The sequence below is a fragment of the Amblyomma americanum genome, chromosome 1 (assembly GCF_052857255.1).
Source record: "Amblyomma americanum isolate KBUSLIRL-KWMA chromosome 1, ASM5285725v1, whole genome shotgun sequence".
In the NCBI taxonomy this organism is placed as follows: Eukaryota; Metazoa; Arthropoda; class Arachnida; order Ixodida; family Ixodidae; genus Amblyomma; species Amblyomma americanum.
In genome coordinates, this window is record NC_135497.1 from 382,864,464 (window position 1) to 382,884,355 (window position 19,892).

The window sequence follows — 19,892 nt, forward strand, 5'->3', positions numbered from 1 at the left end:
ACTTCGCCGATGTGGTGCGTGGGCGCGGAACACCACAACAGGCTTCGGCACCTGTACAGGCCACTCGCAGTGAGCCTGTGGCGGGGCCATTTGTGTCCCCGGGTGGACTACGGTGCCAACCCAAAAAAAGGCCTCGCAGATCGCCGGGTCGAGTGCCCTCAAGACCTCCTCCCACAGGTCGAGGTCTAACTTTAACGTCCACGTGTCCTCTGCACGGTCGTCCAGCGCCTCTGCAGAGGCGATGGACACGGTCCAGGGCAACCCCGTGCCGTCCACGTCGCGTGGTCGGCGGAGCTCTCTGGATCGGTCAAAAAAAGTCAAGCTCCAAGTCACGGGGCCCTAAACAATTTGATCTAGTTTTTCATTCCATCGAAGCACAAAATTAAGATGGCTTTCATGATTCAATGGAACTGTAGAGGACTTTTGAACAACTACAGCGACATTAAAGACATCCTTGGAGCACACGCTCCTGTCGCTTTGTCTTCAAGAGACAAATTTCGGGCCTCAAAAAAATAATTTCCTCAAGAATTATACTGTTTTCCGTCGTAACCGAGAGCAGGCGAGCAGGCTGTCAGGTGTCGCCATCATAATGAAGAACGGTGTCCGGGCTCGTGCGCTAAAACTAAAAACAAGACTTGAAGCTGTAGCAGCCACTCTGCTTGCACACAAAACCATAACAGTGTGCTCCGTATATATTGAGCCACAGCTGAAGGTAACATTTCATGACTTAGAGGTTCTTTTAGAGCAGCTACCAGAGTCATACCTGGTAGTTGGAGAGTTTAATGCACATTCTTGTTTTGGGGGGAAGAGAGAAAACTGACGCTAGAGGGCAGCTTATAGAGGATTTTATTCTAACCACTAATGTCTCTCTGCTAAACTCAGGTAAACCTACATACTCTTCCCCAACCTCGGGGAAAATGAGTGTTTTAGATTTATCTTTCAGTTCACCGTCTGTTTTTAGTAATTTTAACTGGAGTGTTTTAGATAATCCATATGGAAGTGATCATCTCTCTGTAATAATAAGTCTGTCATCCTCGCCAACAGTTATTCCGACAAAACCACGGCGTTGGAGACTGGGCATTGTTTACAAATAAAGCCAGTTTAGAGGATATAATTCTAGAAAATTACAGCGTAGATGAGATTAATGAAATGTTCACAACATGCATTCTTTCTGCTGCACATGTGTCAATTCCAAAATCCACAGGAGTGGTGCGCCAGAACCACAAAGTGTGGTACTCACAAGAATGTAAGGAGGCAAAAAAACGACATAATAAACCCTGGGGAGTCTTTCGGAGATACCCAACACAAGATAACCTTATTTTTTTTCCGAAAAGGCGAGAGCACAAGCGCGGGCTATTACACGCCATGACGAGAAAACGTCATGGCAAGCTTATGTCTCTCCCATAAACAGCTCAACCACATAAAAAAATGTGAGAGCAGGTTTAGAAAATTAAATGGCAACTTCTCACCATTCACATTTACTTTTTTAACGACACCTGGCACACAGACAAGCATAAGGGAACAGGCAGACATATTAAGGGAACACTTCGCTGCAGTCTCTAGTTCATCACATTATACCCAGTCATTTCTAAAGTACAAAACTATGGACGAAAAGCAAAGACTCCCCACAAGTTGAGGTGCTAACGAAGAATGCAATAGATTAATTACCCTCCAGGAAATCAATAGACTAGTCTGCCGGAAAAAAACTGCTCCAGGACCCGACAAAATAAACTATGAAATGCTGGAAAATCTTTCCCAGCCTGCTGTATAGCCACTTTTAAGATCCTTTAACAAAGTATGAATATCGGGGGAAATACCTGAAGCCTGGAAGAAATCAAATATTGTACCATTTTTTAAACCCGTGAAGCCACCAACACCTCCTAGCAGTTATAGACCCATAGCCCTTACCAGCTGCCTAACCAAATCCTTTGAAAGTGTCCTAAATATAAGGTTAACTTTTGTCCTAAAGTCCTGTGAACTTCTTGACAGCCACCAGGGTGGTTTTCAAAAGGGATGCTCCACAACAGAGCATGCCACTGGTGCATGCTGGACGTCGCCCATAAACAGTCTGTATGTAGAAAGAAACGAACCATCGCTTACAGACAGAATAACGATGCTCACGTGTTCCTACATCCTTAAAATCTGTTCACTACCTAAACACATCTGTCACCAAATAGTCACAAAGTGCCCATATAGAATACTGTTTAACAACAAGCCGCAAAGTACCAGGCCACTGCTCTTGCGTTTTGAAGAGATGTGCCAAAATCTCGGCGTACTGGACACATTTCCTGGCATTGCTGGAAGACGAGATCCACTGCCGCCATGGTACAATTTCCCCGAAATCTGTGATCTCACTCTTACACATTTCAGCAAAAAACAAACTCCACAACAGCATATATTACAAGAACCTTTTGCACTCGAGGAAAAATACAGTACTTGCACAGCTTTTTATACAGATGGCTCAAAAACAGATGTTTACGTTGGAAGTGCAGTGGTACAAGGGAACTGCAGTCAAATAGTAAGGCTTCCACAGTGTGCATCAATCTCCACTGCCGAATGTTACGCCGTCTATGTAGTCATTGAACAAATAGTAAAGGAGAATAATAATAATAATTGGTTTTGGGGGAAAGGAAATGGCGCAGTATCTGTCTCATATATCGTTGGACACCTGAACCGCGCCGTAAGGGAAGGGATAAAGGAGGGAGTGAAAGAAGAAAGGAAGAAGAGGTGCCGTAGTGGAGGGCTCCGGAATAATTTCGACCACCTGGGGATCTTTAACGTGCACTGACATCGCACAGCACACGGGCGCCTTAGCGTTTTTCCTCCATAAAAACGCAGCCGCCGCGATCGGGTTCGAACCCGGGAACTCCGGATCAGTAGTCGAGCGCCCTAACTACTGAGCCACCGCGGCGGGGGTAAAGGAGAACCTCAAAAACAGTATTATTTACACCGAATCGCTAAGTTTACTTACAGCTCTCCACTCCAGAAATGCAGTCACTCCTATACTTGGTGATAGCCGCCGCGGTGGCCGAGTGGTTATGGCGCTCGGCTGCTGGCCCGAAAGTCGCGGGTTCGATCCCGGCCGCGGCGGTCGAATTTCGATGAAGGCGAAATTCTAGAGGCCCGTCTTCTGTGGGATGCCAATGCACGTTAATGAACTCCAGGTGGTCGAAATTTCCGGAGCCCTTCACTACGGCGTCTCTCATAGCCTGAGTCGCTTTGGGACGTTAAACACCCATAAATCAAATCAAATCAGCAACGAGAGAGCAGACTTATGCACTGCTCAAGCACGTGACAAGCAAATAAAGAAAGTAAATATTCCGTTAAAGTATTGCATTTACTTAATACATCGTAACATAAGACTGAAATGGCAGTCCGCGTGGAACAACGAAGTAAAGAACAAACTATACAATGTGAAACCAGTTATAACTGAATGGAAGTCCGGCACCCATCAGGAAAGTTTTAAGGAAGGGATTATCTGCTGTCTTCGTATGGGACACACATACCTGACGCACAATTTCCTACTGACAAAACAAGACCAGCCTGTTTGCGAAGAATGCGGAGACGAAGTTGCGATTAACCACATTTTATTGTCTTGTGCGAAACTAGAAAAACTAAGGAAAAAGTACTTTACTCAATTTTTATATCGCATGCATTCCTTTTCATCCTGCACTGCTTTTAGAAGATGATGCAATTATTGATATATCCTGTGTTTTTAGCTTTCTCAAAGAAACCGGATTTCTCAAGAGACTCTAAAATGTTTTGCCCACTGGTCTGTTTGTATCTTAGTACACCTCAACCACTTTCTAATTCCGGAGAAAAGGGCTGAAGTTGTTTTATTTGATTGGTTAGGGGCCTCCAGTCCTTGCACAGCCAAGGACCGGGTGATGAGGTTAGTCGACCTCCTTTACAACTTTTAATGTTAGCCATTTATAAATCTTGTTCTTGCTCTGAATACTGGGTAGAAGGAACTACCTTTTCAAGCTTTCTACACCGCCATAATATTTTATCTTTGTAAAAATATGCAGAAAACAATTCCTTATACCTTGAGCTTTGCGCATGATAGCCTTAGTTGCTTATGCACCATTAAACCCAACACACAACAGCTCTTTAACCGTGTCTCCCCTGTTTTCCCTTTTCTCGCAATCAGCGCTTCGGCGGGGTCCGGCCGCGAGCTTCGCTCGGATGGCGACGAGTCCAAGGAGCTTCCTCCTCCAGGATGGAAGCGCAATCCCATCCTTCTCGTTCTTCGCGGCGTGGACGAGGTCCTCTCATCACACTTGTTCCTGGCAGCCCACGAGAAGGCGCCGCTGGCTCAGTACAGGCACATACTTGCCGCCTTTGAGATGTCCGCCCACAGCGCAGTCTGGATCGGTGGTCTCACATTCCTGCTCTGGTTCTTCGCCTTCGACGTGCCGGTGCGCACGTTCTTCTTGAACGTATTCCTAGGTGAGTGCCCGTCGTGAGCTGCCGCTGTGCCGGCGCAGCGGCCCCTCGGTGCGAGGCATTCTCTCGAACCAGCTTTTCGCCTAGAATGCCCGGCAACGTACGTACTTGCTGATTACGGTTTCCTTGCTTCTTTGCGGTCCACCTGTCCACGTCGTCACTGTTGTTGGCTGCTTTCAAAAGATGCTTAGGTTTGTGCTCTCTTCCTTCCTTTTCCCCAAAGAGCGTGCGGGCAGCTTGTTGCTTTTCTTGAGCACTGTCACATTGTGGATATGCGATCGCCTTTCTCTGTTCAAGCTGGCTTGATTTCACAACGAAATTCGGTTGACGCCCGCCTGTCTCTTATGCGCTGTTTGTCTTCGTCTTTCGAGCCGTTTTACATTCTTGTAAACCAGCGATATGCAATGAAAGGAGCTTGAAACTTGGAATGAAGTTCAGTAGCGTGTAACGTGCGGCTAGTTGCTCATGCAAACAGCGCACAAGAGAACAGGACATTAGAAAAAAAACGGGATGAACATGAGCGTGAAACAACTGAAACGAATAGGAAAACTCTGCTTTCGATGAGCATGTGCGCTGTGTTTTCAAGCGCGTGATGTAAAAGCAATAATAAAAACAAGACGACTTGGGAACGAGGGAAGCCTTGGAAGAAAGCCTGCATGCGGCGCTCTAGCGGCAGGCTGATCTTTCTTATGCCCCTTGATGGAACTGAAGGTATTGCGGCAGCGGTCCCAGTATAAATGTCATTAAATGAGTTAGGCACTTGGTCGCGTGTTGATTTTCACGAAGTCGACGCCACGCCGCGGCGAAGCCACCAACTAGTCCAGCAAAGACCAGCGCGCACGGAACAACATCGTTTGCTCCGTTGCCCGAATTGTTCGCCTTCATATTCAGAAGTTAACAGAGTTTTGCTGTAAAAATAAACCTTGGCTGGCTTCCTGTCGAATATACCCACCTAAAATACACATAACGAGATAGAAAAGCCGCTAAACGTCATCGCGTGAGTTTTCTGCTACCGGCAACACAATGAGCATGAAAACAATGTTTCCACGATTTAGTGGAACGCTTGCAGAACCATGATAGCACAGTGCTTATCAGCCTATATTTGTAAAAAGATAATGCGCTTAGAGTTCAAAAGCCTATGTAGATACGTGTTGCTGTTTGTTATGAAACATCATTAGCATTTATGACTAAGAGGCACATTCCAGGCGCGTATAGTGTTTATTTTACCCTTGACTATATCTGTAATTGCACGCCTTGTAGCGGCGTGCGTTTATTATTATATGGTACTTTGTTATCCAGAAAAACTGAGGTGAGGGTGATAAATAATTTTTTCACTTTAATTACCCATGGCCTCGTTGTCGCTGGAATCAATCAGGTAGACGGGTGGATGGCAAGAATAGAACAGAATCAAACGAAACGAATTGTCAAACGCGTTACATTCATTGCATGCCTTACAGACGAACTGAGTGCGCATGGCGCGATTGATTTCTTCGAGAAGACAGTGCGCTGAAAAAAGCGACCTTACTGTTTCGCGTCTCACATATGCACAAAATTCTAAATCTATATTCATATTTAAAGTTGGACATGATTAATAAAATTTGAGCACAAAAAAGTGCAAAAGAGGGCAGCTTTTTTGTATTTTTTTAGAACAAGTCTAAAAAAAGGGGTGGTTGGAGGCTGAAGCTAAAACCGTAGCAACGCCTGACGGAGCCTCGGCCTCCCGCATACATACGTAGCACAAAAGATTGATGAATACAATTCGGCAAGCGGCACTACACTTGGGAAGCCAAATATATGCACATTGTGAAAAAAGAAATAATCAATCGCATTAACATGCCAAATACAAAAGTAATGCTATTCATGGAGCACCCGGGTTCGAAGCCGACCGGGGCGGCAGCGTTTCGATGGTGGCGAAACGCAAAAGGCGCCCGTGAGCTGTGCGATGTCAGTGCACGTTAAAGATCCCCAGGTGATCGAAATTATTCCGGAGACTTCTAATATGGCACCTCTTTCTTCCTTTCTTCCTTCACTCTCTCCTTAACCCTTCCCTTACGGCGCGGTTCAGGTGTCCGCCGAGATATGTGAGACAGTTAATGCGCCATTTCCTTCCCTCGAAAACCAATTTTCATTTCATTTTTTCATAGTTACTGAGCACATTCTTGTTACTGAGCAAACAGATGAGACAGCAAAAAAAATGACTGCAACAGAGATATTTCATCAGGCATAGTACAAATGCATCGGTAAAATAAACCTTTGGGACGGATTGATAGAAGAAAAAGCAAAGTATAAAGCATACCATCATTTTTCTCTTTCACCTGTTTTTTAGCACAAACAGATCGCGGGCACAAGAACAAGAGTGACACTGCGCTGGGAATTCCATCAAACAATAAAAAATGATAGGAAACATCACAATAAACATAAAATACTGCATGAAATGAACGAATTTTCAGCTTCTTTTTTAAAAGCAGCAAAGCCTTTTTTTTAATCGATGTTTATATCTGTTCTGTTCAATATCTTGACTGTTTGAAAATATAAGGCTTGTTGTCTGTAGTTAGTTCTTGTAGATGGTTGTCTAAGTGTAGGATTTCTGATTGCATATTGATATGAAATATCTGAAGGTATGCAGTGAAGTCTATATTTGTGGATCCATAGTAGCAACTCAAAGTAATACACCTGGTCGACCATGTGCATGGCATATTTTAAAAACAGCGGTTGCCTGTGCAAGTTTCTGTTATTTCCTTGATGGTTTTCATACATGTGTAACGTCCTCTTTTATCAACCAATAACCTATTGCAATTTGAGTTTGTCTTGTTTCCTATATTAGGATGTCATAGCACAGCATGGAGTAGAATAAAGAATGCTATAAATTTATTTGAAGCCACACAGGCAGTAAGTGCTGTATTTTACATATGGTACTAGCCACTCGGGGCAGATCTGTGCAGGGCTTACTAACATGGCTTGCCTATGGAAGATATTCACTGAACCAAATCCCCAGAAATTTCTGGTAAGTAACTTGGCTGAGGTGCTTTCAAACACTGTTCATCACGTAAAAATCTTGTTATTAATTGGCTTAGAAGTCGCGGATTTAGCTTTGTCAGTGTTCAGTCTTCAGATTCGCAACCATGCAGGCAGATTCGAAAGGTAGGCATTAACTGCTTCTTCCAGTGATTTATTTGTCTCTGCTTTAAAAAAATATTTGTACCATCGCCATACATGATCAATGAGGGAGAACCAAGAATTCTCGTTATATCATTAAAGTAGACCAGGAAGAGCAGTGGCACTAAGTTCAAGTTCGTTTATTGTAATTGCATGTACAAGAAACAGGCTTACATATTATATACAGCATCAGGAGGTCCCAGAGTGAGAAACTGCCAGGGGGACCTCCTATCATTAGTGGGTGCCTAAGAGTATTAGAGCAGCAAGTAGAGGGCTAACAAACAAACAAAACAAAAGAAAAAGAAAAAACACGTCAAGAAATACAATTCATAGGGAACAAGTGCAAATAAATAGAAGACAATTAGATATATACTAAAAACAGCGTTATACAGTAATATCGCAATAAATAATCATAAGCAGGAATATCTAGTAACCTGTAATAAAAATTTGGCTCTTCTGCATATTACGAACAAAGAAAAATACAAAGTGTTTTACAGAAACATGAAGCCTAACGATACAATAACAGAAATAATGTAAAGAAAATTTAATAAATGTATTTATGACAAATGAAAAGATGGTTCTGCTAACAGTATTCTTTTCATATTGTGTTTAAAAAACTGCAATGAAAGAGATGACTTAATATTAACAGGGATGCGATTCCAAAGTGAAATACCATAGAAACGAAGTGTAAATTTACCACAGTTAGATCTGATTTTAGGTAATAGAAGGTTATAGCGTTCTGAAAACCTAGTATTTTTGTTCATGAGGTTATCAAAAGGAAGACTGTCTAAGGTTATTTCACGATGAAAGAGACGAAATGTAATGAGTGATAACTTATGATAGAACAGCTGTTGAATGGGTAAAACGTTAAGACGTTGATAGATAGGTAAAGAATGGCAGCGGAATGAGCTAAAGGTCATTAATTTTACTGCCTGATTTTGAAGACGTTGAAGTGGTTTGAGATGAATGGCATATGTATTACCCCATGAAGATAAACAGTATGATAAATGACTGTTAATGTAAACATGATACAACGATGTAATAATATGAGGGTGGAAGAATGTGCGTGTTTTAATGATAATGCGGATGCCAAATGAAACCTTTTTTATTAGCGAGTTGGCATGGCTATTGAACTTAAGGTGTTTGTCGAGAGTAATACTTAGAAATTTAACAGTATCAGATGTCGGTATAACAGAAGTATTTAACGAGACAGTTATTGGAGAATAATAATAATAATAATTGGTTTTTGGTGGAAAGGAAATGGCGCAGTATCTGTCTCATATATCGTTGGACACCTGAACCGCGCCGTAAGGGAAGGAATAAAGGAGGGAGTGAAAGAAGAGAGGAACAAATAGGTCCGTAGTGGAGGGCTCCGGAATAATTTCGACCACCTGGGGATCTTTAACGTGCACTGACATCGCACAGCACACGGGCGCCTTAGCGTTTTTCCTCCATAAAAACGCTAAGGCGCCCGTGTGCTGTGCGATGTCAGTGCACGTTAAAGATCCCCAGGTGGTCGAAATTATTCCGGAGCCCTCCACTACGGACCTATTTGTTCCTCTCTTCTTTCACTCCCTCCTTTATTCCTTCCCTTACGGCGCGGTTCAGGTGTCCAACGATATATGAGACAGATACTGCGCAGAAGAAATCGACGTTTGTGGATTATGAAATAGTACAAAGGTTGTTTTTAAGGGATTGATTTGAAGTTTATTATCAGTGCACCAGGAATACACATTGTTAAGATCAGTGTTAAGTGTGTCTTGAAGTGCGGTAAGCGTTTTCTGTGATGAGTAGATGGTCGTGCCATCAGCATATAACAAACAGTTACAATTGGTAAGTACATTAGGTAGATCATTTATAAATAATAAGAACAACAATGGGCCTAGTATAGAGCCTTGGGGAACGCCACAGTTAATTACTTTAGTAGAAGAGAATTGGTCATTAAGATACACTACTTGAGGCCTGTTAGACAAGTAGCTGCGAATAAGATTTAAAGGTGGGCCAGTAATACCGAAAGATTCGAGCTTATACAGAAGAATAGAATGATCTAGAGTGTCAAAGGCTTTTGTTAGATCGATGAATATGGCTCCTGCAACAAACCCTTTGTCAATAAAACGTTTAATGTTATCCGTGAAATTAATTAATGCCAATTCCGTCGAATAATTCTGCCTAAAACCAAATTGTAATGGAGAAAGAAGATTAAATTTATTGGGATAGTGCATTAGACGAGTGTAAATAAGTTTTTCAAATTAAATTTATTGAGGTAGCGCATTAGACGAGTGTAAATAAGTTTTTCAATGATCTTACTAAAAAACGGCAAAATGCAAATTGGGCGGTAGTTATTAATGTTTTCACGAGAACCCTTTTTGACCACGGATTACTTTACCATGTTTCATCAAATCAGGAAATATGCCTGTGCTAAATGTTTTGTTAACGATATCTTCAAAAAAAAAATGATATGTCTGCCGCAACCAGTTTTATTCTAGAAGGCGGAATAGAATCTAGGCCAGGTCCAGTGACATCAAGAGAAGAAATTACCTTTAAAACTTCTTCGGAAGACACCGGTCGAAGGAAAAATGACTGAGGGCAACGTGGGAGGTGGCGTAAAACACTAGGCGATAGCGTGTTCTGGCAAGTGGCAAAATGATCACTAAAAGCATTTGATATGTCAGCCTCGGTTATGTATTCCTCGTTGTCGTAAATAAGTTAAAACTCCAATGAGAGGGACTGGCAAACATTCCCAGCTTGTTTTCTTCGGAGCAAATCCAGGTTTCGTGGACATCACTTTAAATTGTGAGGCAACTGCGGAATGTTGTAAAATACTGTTATGAATATATTCGTGTTGTAATTGTCTAATCTTTTGATGCGTAGCAAAATCTTCCTTTTTGAAGTTTGTCCTGCGCTCCCAGAGAGAAAGAAGTGAAGACTGCCATAAAAAAACCAGTGGAGTGCATTTTTCATAATAGAAGAACATTACTAGTGTCCCGAGGGCAGCTGTGCGGATGCATTTATAGTTATCATGCAATCTTTTTTACGTACATCCTTTAGGATATACGAAAAAATGGCGTTCATAAACAGCTTCCCGTTGAAAAAATGCACTTGTCCAGAATTTCTCGCTATGAGCATGACAAATTGACAATCTCTAGGTGTTTTCTACCTGACCATCCGGATTTGACATTCACCCGTTGTACAAGAGCCTTCATCGCCAGTGTCATAGGTTTTAAATTATCTCCAAAGCACACGTCTGCCGCTACCGCTCGGCTTTCTCGCCGGCGTTTGAAAAGCCAGAGAGTCATCATTCCTTGTCTCGCGCTTATTTCTTTTGCAACCTCCGGAAGAGAAAAGGTTTGGCTCGCACCCATCGTCCACAAACAAGTGCGAATTCATCGTGAAATTTTAAAACAAGCGCGATTCTACCTAGGCTCACCCCAGGAGCAGTCCTCCGCAGCGCCGCCATGTTTGGTGAATTGAGTCGGCGATCCGATTTCGATGGAGGCGAAATTCTAGAGGCCCGTGTGCTGTGCGATGTCACTGCACGTTAAAGAGCCCCAGGTGATCGATATTTCCGGAGCCCTTCGCTACGGCTTTCCTTATAGCCAGAGTCGCTTTGGGACGTTATACCTCCATAAACCAAATCTCTGTGGGGAGTGCACGAGTATGCGAAAAAGTTCTCTCTGTAGACAAGCAGCGTTGATCCATAGTGAGTTTTGTGGCTGCAACAGAGCACCCTTCCCGCGCTGTCTGGACAATGCGTGCGAAGATATTGCGCGGACCCAGGCACGTGTGATCTCATTTATCTATATATAGCAGGCATCTCATGCAGAGCTTCTGGTGGTGGGAAAGCTGCACGGTGGCACGAAGCACCGCCATTTCGTGAAGCCTGCGTCGGCTCGGTACAAGCGGTAGCTCGGTGAAAATGCGCCACATTAACACGAAGTTTTAACCACTCACACAAGCCGCAGCCAGTTCCTGGCGGCGGAAGCTAATGCATGACGCGAAGGGTGTGGCTGATTTAGTCAGTTTCATTCGCCTCGTTAACAAGCGGGAAAATCCGCCTCTCCGTATTGTGCATTCGCTCGTCACCGTGCAATTAAAGCACGTGGGGCGGGGCATGTAGAGTGTGAGGTTTAGCATCTCGGAGCTGTACACGATGAGAAAGGCCGTAGTGGCATGCTTCGGGTGAATTTCGACTGCGCTTACCACACCGGAGGTTTTGCATTTCGCCTCCATCGAAATGCGGCCATCGTGGCCGCGTCTTGCCGCGATTTTGAACTTAGCAGCCGAACGCCATAGCCTTGTTCACAGCGATGGGCTTCAGAGCAGTATACGTCCGTGACTGGAGCTGTGTTTGTTAGTAAGCGCTCGTCCTGTGTCGGCAGTCTGTCTTTAGTTATTTCGCGCTGCAGTTAGATAAGTGAACTTATACCAACGCGCCCAACTTTGCGTCCCGCTTCCGTACTTCGCTTCGCGCCTGTAGCATGAACGCCGCTTCAACCCTGCGCGCCTCTGACTGCCGCTTTTCTTCCTGCTTCTCCACGTCTCTTCTTCCGCGGCTCCCTGTCCCGCACGCTGTGGTCCTGAATGGAAGAGCAGCGAGCTGGAAAAGGCAGGAAGGTGGAGTGAAAAGAGAGAAAGCGGTGCCGCGGCTCCGACGGAGCCCTCCACTATGGCACCTCTTTCTCCCTTCCTGCTCTTCCCACCACCGGGTTATAAAGCTTCATGGCTGTCTCTTACTAATGTTCACATCACTGCAAGCATAAGTTGTTCTTTGTGTATCCGCTTTCGCAGTGTCGTTATATAAGTGACAGTTTAATGCGTAGTTGGCAAAGCTAACTTCGGAGATAGCGTGAACGGACATTAAGAATAAATCGAGAAAAACGCATTTTGTAACATCTTTAAGCAACGTCTCGCGCAAGTAAGCGGGTTATAGAGGAAAACTCCGAGGCTTTGGAAGCCCGCTGCTCTATCGAAGTTGCCTGCGATGATGGTGTTTGCTATATAGTCTCATTGGCTCCGTCTGCCGTTGTGGCTCAGTGGTTAAGTGCTCGGCTAATAAGCCAGAGTACCCGGGTTCCAACCTGACCGCGGCGGCCGCGTTACGATGGAGGCGAAACGCAATACGTGCCCGTGTGCTTTCGCTTTTTTTCAGTCGACTGTAGTGAGAGCCACCGGTTAGTTATCAGGACATGAGTGGCGCAGTAACTGGCTCTTTTCACGGTGGACACCTCATCCTCAAAAGTGTTACCCGTTATAAGCCATTTAGGGGCTACAGCAGCAGCCGTATAAGCCATTTAGGGGGTACAGTATAGGAGTCGTAACGCGTTACAGGTAACACTTTTGAGGATGAGGTGCCCAGCGTGAAAGGATCGATCGAGCCAGTTACTGCGCCGTTCCTTTCCTCAAAACTAACCGGTGGCTCTCACTACAGTCGACTGGAAAAAAGCGAAAGCACACGGGCGCCTTTTGCGTTTCCCCCCCCATCGTAACGCGGCCACAAAGCTATTACAGCTTTCGCTGTAAAATCTTGGGGTACACTTAAGTTCACCTTAAGACTATGGCGCGATAGCGTTAAAGGGTCCCTACGGTCGCTTGGGTGACCCCTGGTGCACCCTCTTATCGTCCATATTAATTGGTGACGTTAATTACTGACCCTAATCAACTAAGTGCTCCCGTGATTTAATTCGCCTGCTGTGCTGTGTGAGGTGCTCGTACGAGGCCTGCATTTATCCCACGGAACGAACGTTCGTGCTCGGCTCCTGGCTGAAAGGACAGCTGTTCGATTCCGCCTGACCACCCTTTTTTCTTTTGCAGCGAAACTGCTTTTCTACATCACTACCCTCTCGACCAATCAGTATATTCCAGTCACGACGCCGGGCTTTTTGCCGAACGGGACCTATAGCGTTGTCGCGTTCCAAATCCCCATTCTTTATGCGGTCGCTTTTGTGCGTGCTCTGCGCTGGACACCGCTTGCTGCAGCCGCCTCAGCTCCTGCGCCCCTTCAGAGACAAACTGTGTTGCGTGGCCCGTGCAGCCGTCCTGGTGGATGCAGTCCTGATGGCCATGCTCAAGGCGGCAGCGAGCCAGCGCGACTGCGACGAGCAGCAGTCGTCTACCCTCGGCTTCCCGTCAAACTTCACTTCACGCGCGGTCCTGGTCACTCTCGTGGTGGTCAACCGCACTGGGGCGTTTTGCATGCTCAAGGCTTTCTTCGTCACCTGGTGCATCGGTGTCGCTCTGACCAAGACTCTGCTGGGCAAGCACTACCTGGGCGACTCCCTGATGGGCGCCGCGCTAGGCTACCTGGAGTACCGCATCGTCGTGGAGCCCATCTGGTGCTCCGAAGAAATGGTGTCCGTGCTCTTCAAAGCTTTTTGCGCCCTCGAAGAGCCCACACACGATTCGCTGCTGTGGTGATGAGGACGCCTTTCTGTGCGAAGCATACTGCGGGGACCAGAGGTCTATTCACTATTGGCGCTGCGAGAAAACGGCTTCTACTGCCAGGAAACCAAAATTATGTTTTTGTTTTTTTTTGCTGGCACAATAAAAGCTTTTTTGTGCAGGTTACGACAAACAGTTTCGCTTTTTGATTTCGATAGACTCTGTCCCGTTTTCTCGAGTAGTTTACATACCAGGGCGCAAAGTGGAGTGCTTTTTTTTCTCCCTGCGTTCAATTTCCTGACGCGCCCGACACGCGGTTAAAAATCTGAGCGAGCACCGTGCCACGACAGATTGGAATCTGATCGGTTTGCCCAAATCGTGACCGTAAACGTCGCAAGTTGCCACCAACGCTGATTGCAGGCCTAGTGAAGCGTTACATTATCGCCGAATTTCTGTGTACTTGTGTAAACAAGGTGCGCGGGATTCGACAAGCTGCGCGGGATTCAATCCGGCTCCACGAAGCCACGTGACGCATTGTTTCCGGCCTGTCCACGTCTGTGACTTGTCGCACCGTTTATTATGCTCTGGGCGGCCTCGCCCAGGATAAAATACGCTTAGCCGATTGCTCCTTTCGACCGCGGCGCTGGTGGGCTGCATGGTTTTCTGGAGCCCGTTTCGCTGAGTACGCCGAAGAATTTACGCGCGCGCTACCTGTCTAGACAGCGCCACGGGTTCGTATTTGGCGTACTCTCAGAGGCTCACTTGCGTCCTCTAACTCACTCTCGCAAGAGTTCACACGTGCGAATGTGGGGCGAGGTGAGTATACTCATAAGCGAGCTCGCCGACGTGTGCTCTTGGCCGGTGCAGTAAAGCGGCGCCTCCTCGAACAGAATAAGCCTAGCTCCTACGTGGTGTCTAACATGAAAGGCTTGGCGTAATTCTCAAAGCAGTCACCTTGTCTACTCGAAAACACAAGCTGGCCTGTATCTTTGCCACTTCGGCTTGGATTGCTCTTAACGATTCCATAAAAAAGATCCAACACTCTCCTGAGAAGGCTTCGTCGTCGTCAGTATGCGCAAGACGAAGCTACGAATGTCGGCGCCAAGTCCAGCGTGCAACGCGCTACTTGTTTCACTGAGGTGTGATGGCGCACCACCAATCGAGAAGGTAAAAAGTTGTTCGCTTGCTGAACACCCTGTGTCTGTCTGCTCTGTCCTGAAACGCTGGGAAGACCATTATTTCTCTGGAGGCTGCCGCTTCGCTGTCTGTCAACTGCTGTGGTCACGTCTCCTCAATGTTTTCGCCGGTTATTACGGACTTCGTCTTGCTGCTTCGGGCTTTTTCGAAACGAACCGTTATTGATATATACGCCTGCCCGGGCCGCCGTTGGAGCGTGCAGGAAAGCTCGCTGTCTGCCGTGGACATGTTGCATCGTAGTTGTTCGTGCGTATATTCTTCTGTGCTGCTGTTACGTGTCCCTTTGCTTTTGACTTTGCTGGCTGTCGCTGTTATTGCGCAATGTACGCTATGCTTCGGGAGTTAGTTTTGCTTGCTTTTTCGTTTGCCTAGTTGAATGTATACTATATGCATCGCGAGCGCAGCCTCACACGCCACACCCTTTACTGCGCAGCGCTTCTCATCGACGTGGTGCTGGTGGCGGTGCTCAAGGCCGTTGCTCGCCGCCGCCGTCCAGGGGTGAGCCGCGAGCAGTACGAGAGCCAGCCGCTGTCGTCGAATCTGAGCTTCCCCTCGGGCTTCACCTCCCGGGCTTTCCTGGTCACCCTGATTGTGGTCAAGCACAGCCATCTGTTCCCGCTCTTCAAGTTGCCCTTCCTTGTCTGGTGCATCGCCGTAGCCATCTGCAAGCTCCTCATGGGCCGACAGTTCCTCGGAGACTCCTTGGCCGGCGCAGTCTTGGGCTACGTCGAGTACCATTGGATAGCGTCCCCACTGTGGCTGTCTGAGGAAACCGCCTCCTATTTCTTCAACAGCTTCAACGCGCTGGAAGAGCCCACGTACGACGCCTTGCTGTGATCCCCCTCCTCCTCTTCCCGGGTGCCGCGCCCACCTTGTAACCAAGAAACTGGTCTCGTTTTCTGCTCGTCGCTGTTCGTGTTTTCTAATAAACCTTTCTTTTGTTTACTTATGGTAATTTACATTGCATCGACCTCCTGCTGCGCGCTGTTAGGCAGGCAACCTTGCATGCAGGTTTAGTGTTACTGCAGCGTCAGCAATAATGGCATTGGAGAAGTATTCGTGTTATTCGTTTTATTATATATTGTGTGCCAATCCCATGGTGTGTTTTAAAGCATGGGCACATGCACAAGACGGTCATTGAATTATGCGCCACATTCCGTATAAAGTGGGTTTATGAGCTGGCGGCTGCTGTGGGTGCGATGTGGGCAGCCCATGTAATGGCCGGCGTGTGTTCAACTCAGTCCAGCATCACCCCAATGCGTGCAGGCCACCTGGCTTCCTCATCGCATTTTCGACCGGTGTGGGCAGCGCTGTAGGACCATGTCGGGTAGAATTTGAAGTCGAGCCTCTACCGCCCCATTGTCGGCAGTTCACAGGGCTCCTCATCTGTCTTGTAGTCTGACCTCGCAAAGCCGAATGAGGACCAATGCAGGTAGTACGCTGGAAGCCGAGCCCGCTTAACTGTTCCAATGGCCAGTTTAGGCTGCCCACGTGTTTACCACAGGAGGCAAAGGTAGGTATTCAGGGACTTCTCCAGCCCCGCTGCAAACTTTGAACGCAGAGCCCTAAAATCGTATGCTACCTAGGAACTAATTACCCATCCACATGAACAGAGCCAAACTTCAACATATAAATATCTAAATTCATTTTTGATGAAAGAATAGTCGCCTTTGGCTGCATTCTGCTAGACCTGTGTATTGGCTGATGTGAACTGTCATTTCTTCAAATCCTGTTTTTATTCGAATGCGAGGACCAGCATACCAAATCTGACAGTTGCCCGCCCAGTCGCCATCCTCTGTTGTATTTCCGCGTTGTCTATAGTATAGTTTTTTAGCGTCTTTTCGATGCACCAACCTATAACTGATAACGCATCCACATGTTGTAAATGTTGATTTTGCAATTTTTAGGTTCCTAGGCGGTTTTAAAAATGCAAAAATGCTATTTCTGTTAAATGTAATCTATTTCTGATTTTCCCCGCAGGGGCGCGTCTGCAGCTTGCAGGCGTTGGTGAGTGGCGACACCACGGGTTCCCGAGCATCCGCAGGGACATCCCCGCAGGGGGATGATGGTGAACGGTGCATCACCACGGACCCGAGCACCCGCGCCTCGCCGTGCGTGGCATCGCCGTGTCCGGGGAAAAAGGGATCCTGGTGGTTGAGCCGATGCCGAGCGTTTGGACCTTTAAGGCCCCTCGGCGGAGGCAACACACCACTTTGGCCCCAGCTTCCTGTAGACGGCACCTCCGGCCTGACCCGACCGGTGGAAACCGGCAGTCGCCTTTTCCTGTCCTCCTCTCCATCTTTTACTTTCCTATCTTCTTTCTGACTACTGTCCTGTCTCCTCGTCGTTTCCCCGTTTTTTCATTTCTTCATGGGCGGCTAGGGTTAACCTTGTGTAGCGAATTACCCTGGGTTTCGCCATATTCGGTTATAGTTGAGGTGTACAGCTGGCGTGGGTAGGACTTGCGTGCAAGTTGCTGTCCCGTCCCCTTAGTGGGCTCCGTAGTGGGTGGCTGGCACCGTGACTGAAAAACTAAATTTTTTTATGGCTCTCCTCCATTCCCAACCTGATCGCTCTCTAAAAAGAGGGCGGAACGATGAAGATATTTTCCAAAAAAGAAAAGTGTCATTCCCAAAATTTCATGTTATTCACAGCAAAGCTGAAGAACAACAAGCAAGACTGATTTCCCCATTCCTGGTAGCAAAGTGCCTAGATACCTTGGGCTTTGTGTACAAGGTATCAAAAATGGCTTGTGGCGACTTACTGCTCGAACTACGTGACAGCGCCCAGCATTCGAGACTTGCAAACATTGTATCGATAAGAGAGATTCCTGTCTCCATCACGTCACACCTATCTTTGAACACAGTCCGAGGCGTCATATCAGAAATTGATTTTGTTCACCTCTCTGAAAAAGAAATGCTTGAAGGCCTTGCCGACCAAGATGTCATAAATGTTCAGCGGATAAAAATCCGGAAGGATAACAAGGAAATAGATTCGAAACACATGATCCTCACTTTCAACACCAGCACGCTACCTGAAAGCATTTAAGTCGGGTACCTGAAAATAAATGTAAGGCCATATATACCCAACCCACGCAGATGTTTCAATTGCCAGAGGTTCGGCCACGGCTCAGAGTTGTCGCGGCCGCAAAACTAGCGCGAAATGCTCCTCGAAGGACCACCAGTCAGATGAATGTGTTGCTGCCTCGCGGTGCACAAATTGTGAGGGAGACCATGCTGCATACTCCAGGGCTTTTCCAACCTGGAAGAAAGAAAAAGAAATAATTGCTCTGAAAACCGCTGAAAACGTTTCTTTCGAGGAAGCAAGGAGGCGATACGCCGAAACAAACCGATTCTCCTTCACTGCGAAAACAACCTTCGCCGATGTGGTGCGTGGGCGCGGCGCACCACACCAGGCTTCGGCACCTGTCCAGGCCGCACGCAGTGGGCCTATGGCAGGGCCATCCGCGCCCCTTGGTGGAGTAGCTGATACTACTCCGCCAACCCCAAAGCAGGCTGCGCAGACCCCCGGGTCAGCGGGCCTCAAGACCTCTTCCCACAGGTCGAGGTCTAACTCAAAAGTCAGCGTGCATCCTGCACGGTCGTCCAGCGCCTCTGCTGAGGCGATGGACACGACCCAGGGCAGCCCCGTGCCGTCCACATCGGACGGACGGCGGAGGTCTTTGGATCGATCAAAAAAGTGTGAGGCTCCGAGTCAAGGGGCCAAATCAAAGTTAATGTAATTTTATCTGCACACACGCACACATTAAGATGGCTTTCATAATACACTGGAACTGCAGAGGTCTCGTAAATAACTAACGACATAAAACACATTTTAAACACAATTTCTCCTATTGCTTTATGTGTGCAGGAAACCAATCTAGGCCCTCAGCACACAAAGGTGCTAAAGAAGTATACTGTCTTCCGCCGTGACCGAGAGGGGGCGAGCAGACTCTCGGGAGGCGTAGGAATCATTGTGCAACCTGGCGTAGCAGCTAGCGAGATCAAACTCAAAACTAGGTTCGATGCCGTAGCAGCCACCGTGGTTGGTTACAAAACCATTACACTTTGTAGCGCGTATCTTCAACCACATCTCGAAATAAGACAGCATGAATTAGAGAACCTTTTACAACAGTTACCGGAGCCATACTTGATAGTTGGCAATTTTAATGCACTCTTGTTTCTGTGGCAGTGAGGAAACCGATGGCAGAGGTCAGGTTATTGAGGATTCTGTACTATCAAACAATTTTTGATTCTTGAACACCGGTAAACCTACTTATTGCTCCCCTAGTTCAGGAAAAATGAGTGTTTTAGATTTGTCTTTTAGCTCTCCATCAGTTTTTATCGATTTTAAATGGGATGTCTTAGACAACCCATACGGAAACCATCATCTCCCTGTTGAAATCTGCCTGTCATCCCCACCATCAGTCACCCAGACAAAACCACGGTGTTGGAAGCACAATTTAGCAGACTGGCAGCTTTTTAGAACAGCCGCCACGTTAGAAAATATTACGTTAGAAAATCTTAATGTAAATGAAATAAATGAAAAGTTCACAAATTGCATTCTTGCCGCCCCACACTTGGCTATCCCCCAATCTTCAGGAATAGTACAACGTAACCATAAAATGTGGTGGACACGAGGTTGCAAAGAAGAAAAAAAAACATCAAAATAAAGCTTGGGGTATATTTCGCCAATACCCCACACAGGAGAACCTT

At 46.5% G+C, this 19,892-nt stretch overlaps 1 protein-coding gene across 2 annotated transcripts in view; it reads left to right on the forward strand.

The window, feature by feature from the left end:
* Positions 1-16,122, forward strand: part of LOC144115690 (polyisoprenoid diphosphate/phosphate phosphohydrolase PLPP6-like) — a 52,472-nt gene extending 36,350 nt beyond the window's left edge. The window contains exons 2-3 of one of the 2 annotated variants that reach the window (XM_077650161.1): positions 4,151-4,449; positions 13,634-14,175. In XM_077650161.1, coding sequence (XP_077506287.1) covers positions 4,151-4,449; positions 13,634-14,016 — 682 coding nt within the window. In that variant the 3' untranslated portion in view covers positions 14,017-14,175. Of the gene's footprint in view, positions 1-4,150; positions 4,450-13,633; positions 14,176-15,610 lie in introns of those variants that run through there. The other variant, XM_077650160.1, reaches the window with a different exon arrangement.
* Positions 16,123-19,892: the final 3,770 nt, after the last annotated feature.